The sequence below is a fragment of the Cololabis saira genome, chromosome 11 (genome assembly GCF_033807715.1).
Source record: "Cololabis saira isolate AMF1-May2022 chromosome 11, fColSai1.1, whole genome shotgun sequence".
NCBI lineage: Eukaryota > Metazoa > Chordata > Actinopteri > Beloniformes > Belonidae > Cololabis > Cololabis saira.
In genome coordinates, this window is record NC_084597.1 from 15,966,976 (window position 1) to 15,988,150 (window position 21,175).

At 40.5% G+C, this 21,175-nt stretch overlaps 1 protein-coding gene across 2 annotated transcripts in view; it reads right to left on the minus strand.

The window, feature by feature from the left end:
• The window catches only part of col5a1 (procollagen, type V, alpha 1), a 96,132-nt gene extending 75,500 nt beyond the window's left edge, over positions 1-20,632 (minus strand). Inside the window, exon 1 of one of the 2 annotated variants that reach the window (XM_061733793.1) lies at positions 20,181-20,632. In XM_061733793.1, the coding sequence (XP_061589777.1) occupies positions 20,181-20,280 (100 nt within the window). In that variant the 5' untranslated portion in view covers positions 20,281-20,632. The remainder of the gene's footprint in view (positions 1-20,180) is intronic. The other variant, XM_061733792.1, reaches the window with a different exon arrangement.
• Positions 20,633-21,175: the final 543 nt, after the last annotated feature.

A 21,175-nucleotide genomic window follows, 5' to 3' on the forward strand; every position in this document is an offset into this window, starting at 1 on the left:
TTTACAGTCAGTTTTGAAATGTCCGTTATGCAAGACAAGTTTAGAAATAATTATAGCAAATTCTTTCTCTATTTTAAGTACTCTGCTGACTCAGCAGTACTTGTTACGTAGCAAGACTCCTCACAGCTGGGGTTCAGAGGAGATTTATGTTGTCCATTTAAGATGTGCCCATTTATAGATCACCATGATCATGGGTTACAGCTGCACAAAAACCCGTCCGTCCAGCCATCACACAGCATTGGTGAGTCCACCACTGCCTCTCCTAGACCACAACCATGCAATTAGCACACTCTCGAGCCGGTCGTCTCGGCTGTAACCAGGCCACCGCAGATGCGCATTGGGTCTGAACAATGTGACATGGAGCTTGACCCCAGACCGCAACGTCACATGTCAAAACCACCCAGGACAAACAGATGCTTGTGCAGCCAAGCGCACACATAACAAGCTGCACGATGCTTGTTCAAAGCCTTGCCCGAGCGAGGGTGCGGACAAGAGAGGGGCACTTCGAGGGCAATCCTCGACTGAGGGAACCGAGTTGCAGAGACTTCCACAACACCGAGATCTGAGTAAAACAAATATGATATAACGAGAATATGGTATAGATGAATATGAACCTGCAAGGACAACTCCAGACGACCACAGGTGAAAAGGACCACACACCTTAAAGCAGACCATTTTAATAGCGTCATCCAATTAAGAGCAGAGGGTTTGCTAAAGAGTGAAAAACATTAAGGAGCACATTGAAGCCAGTGTATGAGCCGCAAGTACCATTGCCCTGCCACGACCCCCAGCTGGAAGTCATTATGCAAGACTCACGTGTACCACTAATCAATTAAAAAAAAAAGTTCTTAAACAGAGGTTTTTTTTCTTTTAAGAACACTTTGGCTGCACGTGTTCCTCCACAGCTGTGAAGCAGAAATAGAAAACAGTTTCCTCTTCATCTCCTCAAGTCTGATTGCACGCTTCCTGCCTTATCACAAACACTTGAATAGAGGGATGAGAGTATTTAATACCGTAATAAAGTTAAAAAAATGAAATAACATGAAAAAAACTGTATATTTTTGCATCAAATCAGTTTCCTGCTTCAATGTGTTCACACCAAACACAGACTTTGAGTTGGCAGCGCATCTAAAAATCTATCATGCCGATCACAACACCCCGTTCGCTGCAAAACTTCCAACCTTTGAGCATGCCAGGGAGATATCTACCAGCCACACCACATCCAACAAGATGACAGAATAGCTGAATAGGTGAAAGACAGACTCATATGTCATCAGCTCACAATGAAGAGACAGAAGAAGGAGAAAAACAACGCACGAGCTAGAACAAGTCTATCAGTCACCACCAGGACAGGGCTTAGGTTAATGAGGCTGAAGGGTCATACAAGAGCACGTCACACTGGCGTTCTCATTTCATCTGCCATTAATCAACCTCTGAAATATGCTTAACAGCTGTTTCACTTATCGATCGATAACTGACAGTTCAGAAGAGCAGGAAACCAGGACACTGACTTCCTGGACAATGATTATGGAGAAAGATGTGACACTCAAAAACCAAAAAAAAATAAATAAATGATGAAAATGATTGATGAAAATGTATTTTTTCTGGACTCTTTATTGCAGGTTGACAGGTCAGTCAGTTGATGACTGTTGCATTTGCTATAAAATCTGTTTAATCTAAGTAGATAAGATGTCCAAATCTACAAACACAGAAAAATGCTAAACCAGCACTATGTAACTTTTCCACCTTAATGTAATATTTCCAGAGTCATTGTGAGGGTACATCAACTTACAACAGGTTTAATGAACCTCTGTCATGGTCTGAGGGGTCTGTATCGCCTTCACTGGCACTATGTAACTTTGAGGAGCATGGTAGGAACCCTGCCACACTAAAAAACTACAAATCTTTACGTTTTTGACTGCTTTACGGCATACGTCACTTCCCCCTCCTTCCCGATTCGTAGTCGAGACGAAAATGGGCGGGGCGTGGAGTGCAGAGCTCCGCAGAAGCTGGTAACCCGTTGCTGTGTTGTGGCTGCAGCAGCTCCACACAACAGACGTGGGGAGAAGATCGCTAATGGTTTAACTTTTCACCGCTTTCCTGCTCGGAGGCAGAACCACGGAGACTGAGTATCAGAGATAACAGAGTAAAAGAGTGAAAGAGTCGTCGGCTCTGTTGGATCACGGCTGTAACGACCAAACAACCTTCCACACATGATCACAAACAAATACGCACACAGACGGGTCGGATCAAAACACGGGTTTATTAAACCACAAACAAACACAACACACAGACCGGGGTCAGATCAGGTTTTATTCACCACTTCGTCAGTGAGATTTACCCCAATCTGTAAATAAAACTAGTTTGTTGAGGAAAAAATATTAACTCTTATTTTTAGCTGCAGAGGAAAAAAATAATCTCAAGAGGAAAACAAAAATATTGCTCACGCCTCGGAGCCTGTTCCGCATAATATAGCAGTCAAAAAAAAAGAAAAAGAAAAGAGAAGTAAGAGTGATACAAAACATGTAGGCCTACTGTATGTTGTACTATTATACTAATTTATTGAAACACAAACATTTACCAAAGCAGCTGCCAAACACTCCTAAACAAGGTAGCCTAAGATGTCGGTTGTGCAGAACTGCAGCAGTAAATCCTCATCGGAGCTCCACTCTTTGATAGGGGATTTCATATGGACCCAACCCGTTAATAATCATTATTTTCTCCATATACCGCTCCCTGGCTCCCTTGTTTAAGGTATCCCGGTAAATTCCAGTTCCTTTACAGCAGTTTAACATCTTTTTTGCGTTCCATCTGTTCACTTGGTGAAACAGAAAAGTAGTTTTGAAAGTCCGTCACGTCTTCATTCGCTATCAACACAACTGCAAGCGACGGGACAGGAGTTTTCCGGCAGTACGCGCTGGTGCTCATGGGAAACGTAGTGTTCTTTCTGGTAAAGCACTACCGCTTTTGTCCAAAAGATGCCGCCAAACTCAACAAAACCTGAAAGTTATGTTGTGCTGCTTTAAAGCAGCACAATGTAACTTTTCCACCTTAATATAATATTTCCAGAGTCATTGTGATGGTACATCAATTTACAACAGGTTTAATGACACCTCCGTCATGGACTGAGGGGGTCTGTATCGCTTTCACTGGCACTATGTAACTTCGAGGTGCATGGTAGGAACCCTTCCACACTACTGGTAAAGCACTACCGCTTTTGTCCAAAGGACCCGCCAAACTCAACAAAAGCTGAAAGTTACATTGTGCTGCTTTAAGCTGGGATAAAGAAAATTACACACAAACTCAAAAACAATCAATCTAAAAATGAAAGAAGACAGTATTAACTGAAGACCAGCTTCAAAGGTCACCATAGCCTGCTTTGACATGACTGTAACTCGCTCTAACCTGCCAGCGTCCGGGAAGGAATAATCCCTTTGGAAATAGATCAATTGATCACTAACTGTTGCACAAAACCTGCCCGTATAAGGCATGGAAGCGAGTATTTAAACGGATAACACCGTGACCAGTGTCTAAATAAAAGGACCTAACCGTGGTCAGATTAATGCCGAGCTCCATTACAGTCTGAGTGCTACAGGCTCCCTTTCTCTTCCTCCTTATGCATCGTCAGTGCCATCTCTTCTTCCCAACACAGTTGTTTATAGTTCCTTATTTGGACGCAGTTTGCAGTGACCCACAGCTGGAGACTCTGCAGATGACAGGTAAACAAGGTTGCTGCACTCCCAACTCATCCAAATCAATGCAGTTTCACATCAGCTGTCATGATGTTTTATCTGGAAATGTTCCTCTTGTGCTGTTACATTTTTTTTGGTACATTCTGATAAAACCATTAAACATATCAGCTGTGTCAATCGATTAAATTAGATGTTTAGTTGTATTAATGTCTTAATCATTCAAATCTAGCAATGATTAAGGTGAAGGGAGAGTTTGTGGTCTTTTTTTGGCCATTCAAAATTTAGAAAATCTCGACAAAAATGTGACTGTTATCACAGTAGTTTCAAAATGACAATTTGAAAGTTTTCTGTTGTTGATCTGTGCTGTTACACCTTCCGGAAAGGTAAATCTACTTATTTGCTCAATATTATGTTAAATGGCCTACAGACCCATTAAGTGATAACATCAATTAGATTGAAGGCCATCGGGGCAAGGGCGGTGCCTCAAGTCGGGTTGGTGTGTCCCGCGCTGTTGTCCGTCGGCATCAGCACTCATTTTGGCCGATTCAACATGTAGAATCGGCCACTATCCGTCGGCCATTATGACCAATCTGATTGGTGGAGTGCTAGCCCTTGACTAGCGGGTCGGTGTATTCTGGAGTATTTTTTTGGCCGACTCGGGGAGACGAGACAACTTTCAGCCCGACTGCCATGTGACGACGGTTGGCCGTTGGGTTGGTGTGTCCTGGACTTTACACTGCTGTAACGTGTGTTTAGTGTTCTTGTGCCGCTATCATCCTTTCTTCCATTATCACTTTATTCAGTCTTTTCGTTGCATCTGCCCCGGTGTTTACTGTAACTCCATGAGCTGGTTTAATTGTTGTTGTGACATGGAGCAAATCTCAAATCATCGCCAGAAACAATCGGGACAGGATTGGAACGTTGATTTATCCACTAATTGCTGATAGTAGAGATGAGCACTCGAGTTCAAAGAATGGTGAAAAATTAAGAATACTATTCAGAGTATTCTGAATATAATATTTGACCTGAAATATGAAATCCCCTGAGCAATAGCAAAATAAGAAACACTAGAAAATTGAGAGCATGAAAAGTTGAGAGGGCATGGGGAGTTAAAAATGTTCACCCTAAAAACATGCAGTCCTATGATGGACTGATGACCTGTCCAGGGTGAACCCCTGCCTTTTAACCCTGAGCGAGCACATCCCCATGACCCGGAAAAAGAATAAACTGGTATAGATAAGGGATGGATGAATGAATTGCTTGCATTAATGCATTAACAATTGCAGCCCTATTGGAAGCATGTAACACCCATATTATTGGTTTATTTGTTTAAAGGAATAGCCTAATCCACAAAAACTGACAAATACGGACAAACAATTCAACAAATGCAACACAGCAATGTCTCTGTCAAAGCAGCAATAAAAGAAACCTAATAACCTCCAGCTCAGCACCACAGCGGAGGAACAAAGGGGGGAGCATCCAGTCGACGTTAACTGTGTCATGACCCCTGCTGTGGTGTGTGCATGTGTGTGTTGCTGTTGCTAATCCACACTGACACAATCCAATCCCAGCAAAGATCAGGAGCTTTTTGGAGAGGAACCAACTTCCATGAGGATTGCAGTTATTTCATACTTGTTGAATAACCTTCACAACCACCTGTTTATTTGGAGTTTACGTTTTATTTTAGCTTTTTTGATAGTGTATTTTAAAAGCCCTTCCCACAAGACTTCAGGTCACAATCAGATATACAGGAATCTAAAAACCTCTGATGACTTCAAGGATTTCATAAGCATATAAATAAAAGAAAGCTGTGCTATGGAAATTAGACAGTGGAACACACCAGAGAAGCAGCAAATGACGACAAGAAGCATCTCCCTGAGTGCTAAAACAAAGTCCTCAACCTCCCATCCTCATTTCCATATTCTCACACATCTTCATTCATGAACTTCTGTCACCAGCAGTCGGCCTGACCGCGGATGCTGTCCTGACCACATCCTAAGCCACCGGAGTGGGTTTCAATCCCACCTTGTTAAACTAGGATATTTACATTTAGCACGGCAAGTCCCTTGAGAAATCAACACCTCTGGCCCTGGAGGCTAAAAATACTTTTGACCACAGCTCCTAAAATCCAAGAGGCTGGTCCACCACAAATACACAAAAACTGTTTACATGACACGGGCTTGTGTACATTTGCTCTCTGCCAGGTGCCATCTAAGGCAGTTTGACACAAATACAAGGCAACCTTTAAGATTCAACTCTGCAAGGAAACCTTTACGAGCATTAATAGTTTCTTTTCCTCCCACGTTATCTACGCATTTCTGCTATCAATACCCTGCAGTAGTATTCCAGAAGTATGTGATGTGTCAAACAGCCTGCTTTACACAAGTCAGTGCACTTATTGCACAGTTGCACGGCAGTACAACCAAGGAAATCCCATGCTCTTAGAGAGTGTATAGGGTCTGTTGCCATTTGGCATGTTTGGTTCGATGAGAGCAAACTCTGGAGTGGCTTCCCTGTTGTTGTGGTTCATTTGAACATGTGTGAATGCTAACACCCAAACCTTAGTTCCTCAAGCAAGACATGAGACCCTTTGAATTGGTACGTCTTGGTCCGCTTCCAAATGAACCAAACCATTTCTCCAAACAGGTTGTAAGGTTTTATCAGCATTTCTTCTCTTGTGTCTTTTGGTCCTTCCAATGCTGCAAGGCCAATGTAAAAAGCAAAGGAACCAGGACTTTCTACTACTCAACCTGACTTTCATGTTTTGCATTGGTCCAGACCAAAATCTCAAAAAAGAATAATGGGTGGTATGACACTGGTTCTGTTTTATTTCAAAGTTTCGCTTTTAACTTAAAATTATCCTGCTATTCCTGTAGCTGGCTCTTCGAAACGAAACATATTCAGTGTAACTGAATATGAAAGATGAAAGAAGAGCATTGATCTTATCTTCAGCCTTTTGACAGATTGTTAGAATGTTAAAGGAGCATGAGGCTCCTTTTAAGAAATGAGACTCTCTAGCGCCACCCTTCGCCACGACGGCCGTCGGGGGTACTGCAGCCAACAGTGAAGCCGGCACGGGAGAACGGGGAGAACGTGCATGCAGCGTCATGTGACGTCACACCCGCTGCCCAGCGCGGGAAATTCGGAGTCCGAATTGCAGCACATTTTGCAGCACACAGCCTGTTCAAGGCAATGGAGAGATACACTAGAGGGCTCATTTGTTTTGGTTTGGAACGCTTCATCTGACATTATTACTAGAAAACTTAAAACGTATACGAATTTTTTTCATAAATCCTGCCTCAATCCTGCCTCATGCTCTTTTAAACTTGGGTTGGAGGAATTTACACCATAGTAAAGATATTATGTAATGTGAAGTCATTTAAAAGCTTATAGATATGAGATATGAGATGAGATATGATGTGCATTTATAAATATCGTTCCCTCCCTACTTGACTTCTTCCCATGTTTTTTTTTTTTTCTCCCTGTATGTGAACTTGCCAGATTCATAATCGTACAAGGGCTCAGTGCCAAGACTGTGGTGGATCCCATTCCTCTAAGTACTCATCCAGTCTCTACGTTCACAAATGCACACATATACACACAGTCTCTGCAACAACTCTCAGTGACTCCAGACGGCACCATTTCTTCTGACAGGAGGAGGGGTGCCGGACTAGTGAATTAGGACCTTTTTCATGGGGAGGAGGGATTAACATTCTTCCCTCTTTCCCTGACCCCTGTCCTCCTACTCTAGCCCTTCCTGAAGTGAGGCCTAACTCTCCAGGCACATGCTTGACCTGGCACTGAGGACAACGAGTAATTAGCAGTCATAAAGAGGACCTAGCCTCTCTTGGAAACCAGCACAGCTGAATGCAAGAATGCCCAATGAAAGACTTCCACCACCTAGAGCACATCACAGACAGGAAGGGTGTAAGCGTTGTATTTTTTTCTTTCTTTTAATTTCACCTGATTTCTGTTATAAAACCTGAAGCCCACTGCTGTGAACCTGGAGCCTTGCTTTGAGTACAGCAGGTTACAATTATGGCCGTTGCTTTAATTACTTGCTAATATATCAAGACTATGCAACCTTTAAAAGAAAAACTTGAGGTGTTCATTCTGGAAGTGGATCTCAACCAATAAAATTCAAGCACTTAGAGGTATTTTAATTATCCTGCTCTATGATGACCCAATGGCTAATTCACTAACATTATCCAGCTAATTAGGTGCTTAGGCCATCCAGTGTTAGCCATATTAGTAAGTATTGCAAGGTTTTGGACACTTTTTCTCTTAGACTTTACGTAAACTTTCATCTGTATCCCTTAACATTTGCTTTGATAAAGCAAATGTCTTCATGAAACTCACCAATATCTGCTATTTCCCAGTGCATTGTAGTCACTAATCATGACCTTAAGTCTCGGCTCCATAAAGTGCAGAAGTGCCGGGAAATGGCAGTGCCACCCCAGTAGCTATGATTTGCAGCCTTTCCAGTGACAGAGACGTCCCACCAGAAGCACCACCACATGGTTTAGGAGCTTTCTAAAAGGTTCAGACTTTGATTTTACAGGTAATATCCAGGTTCCAGAATATGTCCTCTCCTGGAACAAAATCAATGGGTTGAGTTGGGGCAAACCCACATGATCTTAGTTAGTAAGTGTAAGGTGGCAATTAGAAAAAGTCCAAGCCAGTCTTAAATACAGTTTTGGGCTTATGACAAAATCCATCCATTATCTATTCGGGGTCAGAGGGATGTGCTGGAACCGATCTCACATCTCTGCAGGTGAAAGGCAGAGGTACACACTGGACAGGTCACCAGTCCACATAGACAACAATCACACTCCTAAGGGCTATTTAGAAATACCAATTCACCTGAAATACATGTTTTAGGGCTGTGGGAGAAGAAAACCCATGCAAGTATGATGGGAATACGCAAACTCCACAAAGAAAGGCCACTACCAGGGTTAAAACAATGTGATTTAACAATGCTAACCACCAAACCACCATGCTGCCTTATTACAAAATCAAACATGTTTGATATTATCTCAAGTCTTCAGTCTTCAGTCTCATGGAAACAATGTCATAATAATCACTATTCAATAATAGTGATTATCACGTTTACTGACATCAATTTAAAACTCTTGCTTATAGTTTTCAGTTGTGAAAGTGTATCACAATCTTAATCTTTTCAAAAATCTGCATTACAGTAGATGAAATTACAGCTAGAATGGGTTCCCAATGTGACCATGACACGCTAAAGTTACTATTCGTAAATGTCAGGGTTTTCTCTGTTCTCCTTATAATGAATTAAATGAATGATTTAATTGTATTAATTCATTTTTTTCAATAATTTAATCTTATAGCCCCTCTTCTTAATGTAGAAGTTCTGTTTGGAGAATTAGCGGCAACTCTCACCTTTATTGAGGAACCAGTCTTTAAAAAGTACATGAAAATGTGCATACATCTGCATTTTATAGTAGACCCTCATTAGAGTTTCATAAAATATGACATAGTGTTACGGCTGTTGCCGTGTCCTGTGGATTTGGCACCCCCTTGAGTGTGTCTGTGTATGGTATGCATGTGTGGGTGACAGCTTGCAGGTTGCCCTGCAGCTGGACCTGAGCTGGATAATGGATGATTACTGCTGGGAGGAGTCATCGGCAAATCCACCAATGAGGAGGAGGCAGTTCTGGCTGATATGAGCCAGAAGACCAGAACTCAGGGGGCAGAGGAGCGTTCAGAAACCTGCCCTCCTCCGTGCTTGCTGGACATTGTACTGTAGCTGTTGTTGTTATGGTTAAGCAGTACTTGTTTGGTTCTTAGTTGCCTTATTGTTATAACTTTACTTTTGTTTAATAAAAAACTTTTAACTACCAATACCATTGAGTATTTATGTTACTTCCCTTTTCCCCAAGTCGGTCGTAACACATAGCTTATGAAACATTTGGATGGAAACCCCAGCTGTCGACTGTAGGCTGCCTGTCATGCTTACTGATGGTCATAATCACCCGCAAAAAGCCAAGTCTGGGCCTGGAAAAACTTTGAATGTTGTATTACATTAAACAGTTGGAAAATTCCACCAACTCTGGGACGAGACCAAAAACCAACCATAACATCTTAAAGAAATAATATATTTTTGTTTGACAGGATAAAGTGACAATAAAAGCTCAACGCATACAGGAATGCCTGAAGATGCAGTCTTCAAAAGATGTATACGTAACTAAATACATCCAAAATCGTAAAAAAAGAAGACATCCACTCTACATTTTAGAGATGCTGCCTTGAACAGTAGCCTTAATTAGATTAATGCTAATCAAATAGCAGCTGCTGTTTGGAGCTCTGTGGACATAACTGAGTCTTGTTCATTAAGTTAAAAACTCTTGTCTTTGCCAGTCAGTCTAATTGCGTAGTATTTTTAGAATCAGCAGTCCCCACACTGCCAGCTGCTGTCTTTTTAATAAAGATTACAAATGCAGGGAGGCTAAAGGCACATGAACAGATCATGACAAAGTGTTTTCTTAGGTGTCGGCTCTCAAAAGCAAGAGACTGCAGTGTTTCCACTGGCAAGAGCAAATGTGAGTCTGTAAGTTACTTCACATGCTAGTACCGGTTTAGTTTCGTTTTATTGCCCAGCTTCAGTCTAGACAGTTCGAGACACTGACCCAGCAACTTTGGCCCAAACACAAAAAGCAGTGAAAGGAATTAGACGAGCGTGATCTTTATGCGTGTGCGTCAAATGCCTTCATCTAGCTGGTTTTACTCAACAGCTTTTGACAATAACACTGTAAAACATTTCAAACCTTACTTAACAAAGGGTTAATGTTCGTAACTCCAAAGAATAAAAGCAAAATCAACTGTTTTAAATATTGAGCCACACGCTCTTATAACTACAGATTCACACACATGTCTTAAAGGAGGCATATGCTGCAGCAGGATGTGAAGTTAACTGAAGACAAATGTGAAAAAGGCCTTGATAAAGGTTTGTGATGTCACAGTCCCTGTATGTCTGAATCGGGCATATTTTCAAAGGGTTTTATTATGTCAGTGCTTTGGTTGGTAGTCCACTTTTAACCCCCATGTATCTGTTCTCAAGCACAGAAAAAATAAGTTTTATTTTTGAGAATATGCTCCCTTTTAAAAAATGATCCAGAGGACAGAGTTTTTTGTGGACCAGACCGTCTCTTGTGCAGTCTGAGGCTCAGAGCTTTAAACTGCCTCTTATTGCTTTAACAGTAGGAATACCAGATGGTTTACTTCACTGTCTCTATGCTGCAGTTCACAGCAGTGGAGATAAATCACAGTCTGCCGCCCACCACAGACTAAGATGGAAAAACTGAGTCAAGATTCCATGGTGCACCTCTGAATGCTCACTTTACAACAAGAAAGTACAGAATAGTCATTCTGAGGCACGTACAAATGATATGCGTTGTCCTTCTACTTTTTTGTCATCACCATTTCTCGCTCTCCCCTCGATTTTATTTTACCTTACCTCTTCCTTTGTTTTGTTTTTTGTTTTAAGATTTTCTTTGAAATCTGTCCCTCTCCCGCAGTTGATATGGTTTTAATGGGTAAGTGTTGAAAAAAGGACCATGAAGGGGGCCCTGCAGCACTGACATTACAGACCCATTACCCAGTCAGCCAGCTTCCCACATTATTCCAACACCAACTCACTGACACGAAAGAATGAAAAAGAGTCTGGTATGTACCAAATCTTGGACAATAATGAGGCTTTTCTCTTTGTTTAGGACTATCCGGCGCAGGTAAGTAAGGCCCATCACATTTCCCGGCACTTCATTAAGGTGCTCTACTTCCTGGCTAATGACGGGAATCGATCCAAATATGAAATGCTTTCTCACAAAACAGTTTCATCATCATTAGGGAACTTAATGAACCATAATAATTCGCCAAAACATGCTCTTATCTGTCAACAAAAAACAGAAAAGACAAAAAAAAAGTAGTGCATATGAAACCAAGTAACCATGTAACCAAGCACATAACTAAAAACAAATGACAAAATTCCCTTTTCAATTTCATCAGTCTATTTACAGAACATTCTTTGCAACAATTCAGGCCTGAAGCACATTTCAGTATAGTTGTGAGTTGTAACAGTGACAGTTTAGGAAAGATAGTAATATATAATTTGAAATAAGTGATGCCAACATGTGATTGTCCAAAGAAATTGGTGAAAAAGGTCTTTAAGGAGCAAATATGGGCAAAGGATTTGTGTATTTATACCTTTACAGTGTGTATCCTTTAAATAATCTGGAGTAATTTGAGGGTGCCAAGGGTGCAAAGATAAACTGGAAATTTGTCATCTCAGACCCCCTCAAACGTTGCTCCATCGGGATACCTTTGTCAAGGAGTACAATACAGGGGAACTAAACTCACAAATGGCACTAAAAACAATGCAAAAGAGAAGTTTGTATGAACATTTTTTTTGAGATGGCATTGACATCTCTGAGCTCGGAGGCATCTGGGGTAAAGGTCAGTTACGCTTCTGTAATGGCAGCATTAATAGACAAAAGTACAGCGGGATATGGAAGCAACATATGCTGCCTCCAAGACCATATCTTTGTGGTTGCAGGTTTCTAAATGTTTGCATAAGTCAATACTTGGAATGCTGTTGAAATGAAACGGAAAGGAACTAAATTAGGATAAGAAAAAGAAAATGAATGAGGTGTGACAAAAAGGGGCCGATATTCATGATGCGTCTGACTGTTGTTATCATGACACACAGCAATTGAATCCTGGGAAAAGGCTTCCCATTTCATTCGCTTCCAAATTGCGAAAGCCAAAATCAACCATAAATCCATCTTCTACTGGCATGTTAAGGAGTGTCGTACTTGAGAAACATCAACAACGGGGGAGAACAGAAGTTAATGTTCAAATTAACTATGAGAATGAGAGCCAGCTACTTTGCCTCAATCACCTACTATAAATCAGCTGAGCTACTCAAATTAAGCGATCAACTTCTAGACAAGTTGAATAGGATCTTTGTTGTTTTTTTTCCCCCATAAATACTGAAGCACACCAAACATTCCCACCGCACAACCTAGCAAAAGTCAGATTGGTTGTATAAGATCCAGGAAATCAATCCCTCAATGTACTTAAAAGTTTTGTCTTGGGGATGTAACTTGTTTTGGAAGCATGCAACAGCATTAAAGATAAAGAAGCAGGACGTGTGCAAACTTTATGAAAAAAAAAGTCAGCAAAGAGCTGAATCACCCCCAACATTAGGGCTAAAATCAAAGCCAAACACACCGAAGACATGTAAGAGGTGTCCCTTTATAAAACCAGGGAACCATGCGCATATGCACAACTATCCTTGTATTCACGTGGTGGTGGATGCTTTGTAAAGCATGATAAGTCTGTTGAGAAACTAACAAAAGGACTTACATATGATGATATTTTGGCCAGATCGCTAAACCCCCAACTAATGTTGGCAAATTTACCAACATTTCACAAGAAATGCTAATTTATGTCAGGATTGATATCACTTAGCAACTCAGTATCGGATCAAACTACACTACAGACTCGAGTCCACTGCAATTTCCTACATAAATGTTAAGATGATGAGTTAGTGTCACACATATACTGCCAAGTATAAGTATAAATAAGTGAACAGTGAAATGCTTACTGAACTCGTTAAGTCGCTACACTATTTTTGGATCTCTCATTCAGCTGAACAACTGATTCCAGTTGCCGGACTATGAATGATGAACAAGGCAACCCATTGTGCTGAGCAGACAGACAGACATTGCCATCAACACCCTACCACCACCAGATCAGCCACAAGTTAAAAACATTCAAGACAGCTGCCAGTCTTCCCAGTGGATATCTGAGCAAGTTCAACCCTGGGTCCGAACATCCAGTGATCAGAGAAGATACTGAGCCCTGTGGCTACAGCTCCTGTAAGAGTTACATCACAGTATCTACAGGTCTGTTAACGTGTTTCTTAAAGTTTGTTACAGCAGAGATATAAAATGACTGGAAACATGGCTTGTTTATAAACGTTGCCATGCAAAATTTCATCAAATATGATATATAAATACAATTGAATTGAATTGAATTGAATAGAATTGAATTGAATTGAATTGAATCAAGACAAAGCACAAGGCATCTTAGACAGTGAGACCAAAGTGGGGATACGGGGCCGTAATACGCAGTACCATTTTTTTTATTTTTTTAAAGCTTCATAATATATCACCACTTCCACACTTCATACCCACTGTAAACCACGATGGTGGAGAAGTGATGATTCGGCCCGTCTCTGCACACACTGCAGTCATTGAGTCAATCATCGAACCATCTGTGTACCCAACTATTCTTAAGTCAAACGTGAGGCCCTTTGTTATCTGACAGCCAAACCTTGGAATCACTGCAGAAGGAAAAACTAGCAGATACATATTTTGCGACCCAGTCGAAGTCCGGACCTAAACGAAGTGAAATGCTGTGGCAGGTACTTAAGGCAGCTGCTTATAAACATGGGCACTCTGGCCTCAATTAAGTTTGACATTGTTGTAAAGAGAAGGCCAAACACTACAACATTATCCACAACAGCATTTCTATACTAAGACAATAATATTCATATATTGCCAATATGCCCCAATGGTTGGTTGGATGGATGGATGGATGGATGGATGGATGGATGGATGGATGGATGGATGGATGGATGGATGGATGGATGGATGGATGGATGGATGGATGGATGGATGGATGGATGGATGGATGGATGGATGGATGGATGGATCCCTACCACAGCTACACCAATTGAGTGAGCAATTTCTTCTGCCTAACAAATCTTTTATGCTCAGTTCAGTGTCATACAAGTGTCTTGTGGTAAAACTCCAGTTATGGCCCTTGTTGCAACAAAACCATATTAATTAAGCCTCTGGCGTAATACTCCGAACCGCTGTGTAGGCAAAGATGTGTCTTTAATTATGCCTGTCCATTCCAACTCTTACTAAATTCATCAACTAATAAATTAAAAATAGAATACATACGACTACAGTCAAAATTTCTTGACTGACCAAAAACCATTGTGTTTTCCCTCAAAGGGGGGAAAAAATGCTTACACTCAGAATTTCAGCAACCAAGGCTGTGGCGAAGCTCGGGCCGGAGAATGGGGTTGGAAAGGATGAGTCATACATTGCTTTCCATGCTCAGTGATTATAATAACCCATTACAGAGAAAAGCACTGTTTCCCAGCTTAAATGAACGCTCGGCTCGTAAGCCTGGACCAGACTTAACTTCTCATTCTGCCATGCACCACATCCTTCAACAAAGCATACTGACAAAAGCCAAATACAGAAGTAAGGATCTTAAACAATGAGGGCAACAAATTTTATATTTATATATTTTATATCACTGTTTTTATTTTTTAGCACCACTGTGTCCATTCAATTTTCAGTTCTACTTGGAGACTAAAGTAGGTGTCATCTCTTTGGCTTGATTTGAAATCATGGTTTTAGCTGGTTTGTGCACGAAACACCTTAAGGTAAAACTTCTAAAAGCTTCAGATCAAGCTCCTTATGTCTTGAATACAGAGCACCATTGAGCAGTTCAATACTATTATTTGGCTTGAATTTAGTCTGGAAAGGAATAAAGAATACAGTGTCCAGGAATTGTGAAATAATGCATTATGAGTGCTGCACAAAGCATCTCTTCAGCTCTGACACCAGGTCAGAAGCTTGTCCTGCATATTTTGTTTTATCTGCTACGTTATTATCAGGCATTAGAGCTGATTTACAGCGTCCTTTCCACAAAGCGTGCATTTACAGGCTGAAGTGGCACATGCAGTTGCAGGGTCACTGCTTCTCTCCACAGCCCAGATTCCTTTCTCCGTCCCACAGCAATACCCACAAACAAGAAGCCACCTTCTTTCCGTAGTGCGACCTATCTGATTGAGTTGGAAATGACACTGGGAATATTTCTTGAAGGTGAATATGAAACAACCTCCTTAAATACCCTGATGAAAATAAAAAGACATTTGTGTGTCACGCTGAAAAATGATCACAAATAATTATAAAATGATCAATGACTGTCCAAATCTGCTTCTAATATCCAACAAGTCACATTGATTTCTTAAAGAAACTGAAATACATCTGTCACATAACGGACGATAATGAACACTACAGGGAAACCAACAAAATTAAAATAAAATATACAGAATGGTACACAATGTGGTCCGTAGGGTCTGGATTTGTCCAATTTATGACCTTTTCTAACTGGACTGTGAACATTTCAAAACAAAGCAACAAAAATGAGAATAGACTGATCCATAAAATTAGTTTTGAAAAAGAGCGATCTAGATATAAATTTCACACTGTAGATGAAAAGCAGCTGTGGGAAAGCTGCACTCTTGGCCTAAGTGAACAAAAAGAAACCTTTTAATGACCCTGAATGTGGCGTGAGCCCTGTCGAAATAGAAAGCCTGTTGCTATTGTACTTATACACGATTCTATATGTCTGCAAATGTTATTTGAGTGGAAGTTTTTTTTTTAAACCAACAGAAAATGGTGTGTTTTTGCTTGAAAAAAAAGAAGTGCAACAGTACTTTTTTTTCCACAGTGCTTTTCCACCAAGAATTGGAAGAAAACATCTGGAAGAGATTTTTCTGGCTTTTTGGAGGGCTAAGCAGACAGCACAATGGAACTTATCAAATCCAGATGGGAGGGCCTTCAGCAAAACAGCAACGTTCGTCTCTTTATCCCTTTAAAACTTACACAAAGATTAAACAAATATCAGCTCATAGTATCATTTGTTAATCAGGAATACAGTTCTGATGTCTTGGCATGGCAATTGTTCATTTTAGTGCTGTCCCATACCGCCCACAGCGAATAATGCAAAAATCCTTCCTTGTTTTCATTTGTGTGAGCTATTCAAAGAATGTTATTTCAGTATTTCTGATGACTAAGAACCCTCTTTAAAAGTGGGTCCTGATCCTGTTTAAATTCCTGTTAAGAACAAAGAATATCACAAAAAAAGGCTTCACAAGCTTCTGTAAAAATATATATTTTCCCAAGAGTTGTGAAGAAAAACCATTAAATGATAACACCAAGTAAGAAAGCAACACAGTAGAAAAGCAAAGAAAATATCCCCAAGCATGAAATACATTAGTTCTACAGCAAGCTAACTACAAACTGGATAAACTAAACACCTCTACTGCTGGAATCAGTCTCACTCTGAATTCTGCAAAACAGTACCATTTACTGTATACAGTAAACGGAGAGCAGAGGTTAAAAAAAATAAAGAAATACAGTAAAAGAATAAAAGCCTCCTTTAAGGACAATATCGAAACTGTAAATATGACAGGACAAACTCAAAATCCTGACTTTTCTTCTCATTCTTGACTTTTATGCCCTACATGTCCTGTTATTACCATGTTCCTCATAATTTCCATCTTTCCATCCCAACATGATCTCAGCTTTATTATCACCTCAACTACCTTTCACTTTGTACACCCTCTGGGAGAAAAAGCCTGAAATGTGTGCGGCATGTTAATCATTTCTAAATAAACATACTTAAATAATACATGTTGCACTCTTGCAGACATATTTATTCCTTTTTATGATTTGAAATAGGTCTGTAAATACCTTTTTATTTATATATTGCATAATCTATTATTCCATGATAGCAATTTATGGCTAAATAGCTATAATCATGACAGGTGAACAAGCTTCTAAAGCTGCTTCAGACTGCTTATCTTTTGAGGTTTACAACAAACCTCAACAAACCCATTATAATCTAAAAACTAATCTAATTTGCATCTGTGTACAAACAAAGAAATTCTTCTGTGATCTATTTGAACTGAAGCTAAATGTGAGCCAGAGTAGCTTAGCGATTGCATTCAATTTCAGGAAGCCAAGCTAGTGAGCATTTTAGCACATTTAGACAAACTGATTTGATTTAAAGAAACAGAAAGTTATTTTAAGTGTCACTGAACCTTTCAACTTATTAGATGCATTTTTTTCACTTTTGTCTCAACAACAGAAGCTCAGGAAGACAGATATGCTAACTGCCCAACATGAACCAAAGCAGCTATGTCCGTAGCATAAAAGGTTTGTTCACACCAAAAACTATAAAAAAATAAAATAATAATGACAAGATGAGAGCTTCCTCAAGATTTAAAGTCTAACAAAAACTATATTAACCAAAAAATGGACTATGATGACGCACGTTCATGAACGAATGTGTGGTGATCTGACAGTTCTGCCCTTTTGAAGAAAAAATATTTTATATTGTAGGCCTCACATAGGCTACTGGCAACTATATCTTGACGTTTTTCTTGTTTATGAAATTTAACTGAAAATTATCCAAATGGTGTTGTCGAGGTGGGGGTGTGGACTGTCCACCATTTACAGTGGAATAATGACGTCAATCTTATTTAAATATGAACAAGTCTCAAAACGGAAAAAAGGTTTGGTGAAAAATGAATTACATGAGTCACTTCACACGAGCTTCAAATGAATGCTAAAGATGTTCGATAAACTTGAGAGGGTGCACTTATGAAACAAAAATGAATGTTTTATTCTTATTTTACATTTCATGTCAATAAAACAATCTCAAATATACAAGACAAGATAATTTTTAAAGGATTTAAGAAAAATCTCCCTAATGATTTTAGAAAATGTTTCACCAATTTAATGAAATAATATAAGTAATATATCATAGGCTATATTTAATATTTAGTGCATATGACTGCAAATCCTTCATCTCTCTCAGATTTTTTTTAATAGAAAATATTATTATTCTATTTCATGAGCTGAATCTTCACGTGAGGATCCTGCTGGAGTTAACATGTCACAGGTAACCATCTGTGAAATGAAAGTCTGCACTAACTTCCCCCCCTGAGGCTATGAAGTCATCACATTTAGATGAAGATGGGTCTTTTACAGCTGACTAATTGCATGTAATTGCTGTTCATCTACTGTGATTGTGTTGTAAAAAAAAAACAGGGAAGAGAAATTAGTTTGGCTTTTTTCAAACTTTTTGGATTACAGTTCAGTATTGGATTGTGATCCAATATCGCATTCCACGCCTACCTGAAAGCCAATGAACAAAAGAGCTGAGTAAAAATATTCAATTTGATGAACAAGATAAGTAGTTTACACACATCCTGCATGTTTTTGGCATGTAGCAAGCACTTAATCATCAAGTATTTCCCTTTTGGCCTGCGTCAGGTTTCGGGTTTCAGGAAGTGAACCAGTACCCTGGAGGATATCTTACATGAGTCTGGTTCCTCTCTGTCAGTTTTAAGAGATGATTAAATCCAGCCTGCAGCATCAAAAAGACTTTTAAGCGGTGAACATCCCGCCAAAGCTAAACGCCAACCCTTCTGCCCTCAAAATTGACCCATATTCAAACATTATCTGCTTTATCCTAGGCTGGTGTTTGGTTAACAACCCATAAAACTGTATTTGCTTTGATGATAAAATGTTGTCCTGCTGTCTGCAGTGAGGTTAACCTTTTTTGGGCTCTGCAAATCACTACAGCAAATTCACACTATCAGCACAATCCTGGCTGCTTTCACAACCATCCAGAGCAGACAGAAGAAGCCACCTGTTCACCTCAAAGGTCTCTGTCAGAGCCTCTCAGCTAAAAAAAAAAAAAAAGAGAAAAGAAAAAGACCACCAGCCATGCCAGGCGGTCTTGAGTCATTAATTATACATATAAACCAGACCCAAGCCTCAACGCCTGACCCCGAATGCCTCTGTGGCACAAGATTGTTGATTGCATTCACTTTTTCATCAAAATTACGAATGACCTGATCCCTGACTGACATTCAAGGGAAGATCTGGACTTTTGCATCCCTGTTTTCAGACTTTGTATTACAGAACTGTCTCTGAGATGCATGATCAGACTTTTCCGAATGCAACAGCTCAGACGTCTGATAGAGCTGTGGCTCAGGCACAGTATCCCTTGATGCAAAAGTCCTTGAGGCGGCTCCACCCTACCACTTCAGACAGCTACAGCCCCTCCCTGTTTCTGAAAACCCTGCTCATCCTTCTCATCGGATGGGGGAAAAAAGAAAACTTATAAAAGAACTCAGAGTTCAAGAAAGTAATTTATCCTGCAACACATTAATAAGCCTGCAATTATCTTCTAAAAGCAAGTGACGCTTTGCACTTTTAATCATCCGTTACACAATAAATGTCCTGATAAGGTTTATAAATACAAGACCTAGTTAATTATGAGCAACTTATGGCTGTGCGAAAATTTGGGCACAATTTCACTGCAGAGCCGTTCCCCGTGAACAGATAACAGGGGAGTGTCTTTCTCAAAAGAAACACTCAAGACTTCACAAAAGCAGACTTTTGATGCCTGGACAAGTCCCATGGTTTAGAGCAAAAAAGGCTGAATACATTAGGCTCCAATAAAGGAGGAGGGGCAGGCATCCGTGGCCCACTGCAACCAGGGGGGGGAAAAGAAGAAGAAAATAACTTTCGGGCGAACTTGTCTAGTGAATTCATGCATCACACAGCTGCTGCATCTTACCTGAACTTGCACGCGACGTGACAAAAAGCAGAATCACCGCTATAGTGAGTTGGGCGTCCCTTATCCTCCTTTTAACTTTCCATCTTATATGGGTATCCATGACCGCCTGTGCCGTCCACGGCAAGTGGATTCACTTCTCTATTTTTGGTAAGAGCAATTAATTAGGATTGCAACAACTTCTGCTGAGGAGAAAACTAAAAAAAAAAAAAAGTCAGAAGTCCCAGGGAAAGAGAAAACGGGGGAGGGGGTGTATTATTTCTTAAACAGCCATAAGGGTTGGTTGGTGTGGGTTCCTCCAGCTGGTTGACGGGTGCGCTCCGTCTCTCCCGCACCTCTCTCCCCTGCTCTCTGCTCTTCTCAACTATCCCGCACCGCTGCGCCTCCGAGCTCAAATGTCCCCCCCTCACTCCTCTCAGTCGTCACGCAGAGCCCAGCCAAGTCAACAGGGGCCAACACGCAGGAAAAAAGTCTTCCCCGAGGCTGTCAGTTACTCGGCGGACATGAGTCTCCGGCAAATCAGCGGAGTCCGCACAGTAGAGCCAGCCCCGTCACCGGCCGGGGGAGGGAGGAAAAGTTGAGGGGAAAGTTTCACGCCTACAATTCTTGGGACGTGAATTCCTTTACATGGAGTCTCTCTTTTTTTTCCCTTTTCTTTTATGTTTTTTTTCCTCCAGAGGAGAGGGGCAAAAGAGCGGAAAAAATAAACACATAGGAAGATAAATTTGAGATAAATTGTTTAGAAATGTGTGGTATTTATTATACTTGATGTCTGTGATTCTCACAGCAGGGTGTGATGATCAAGGATGGTAGAACATCTGAAACTGGTAGGGTCCAACATCTGAAACTGGTAGGGTCCAACATCTGAAACTGGTAGGGTCCAAAATGGACTTCTGATTTTCCCTGAATACTGCATGTAAATTGGGAGATATACACACGTGTACAAATATGTCGGTACCCAGTAGTGGACAGTAACGGAGTAAATTTACTTGAGTACT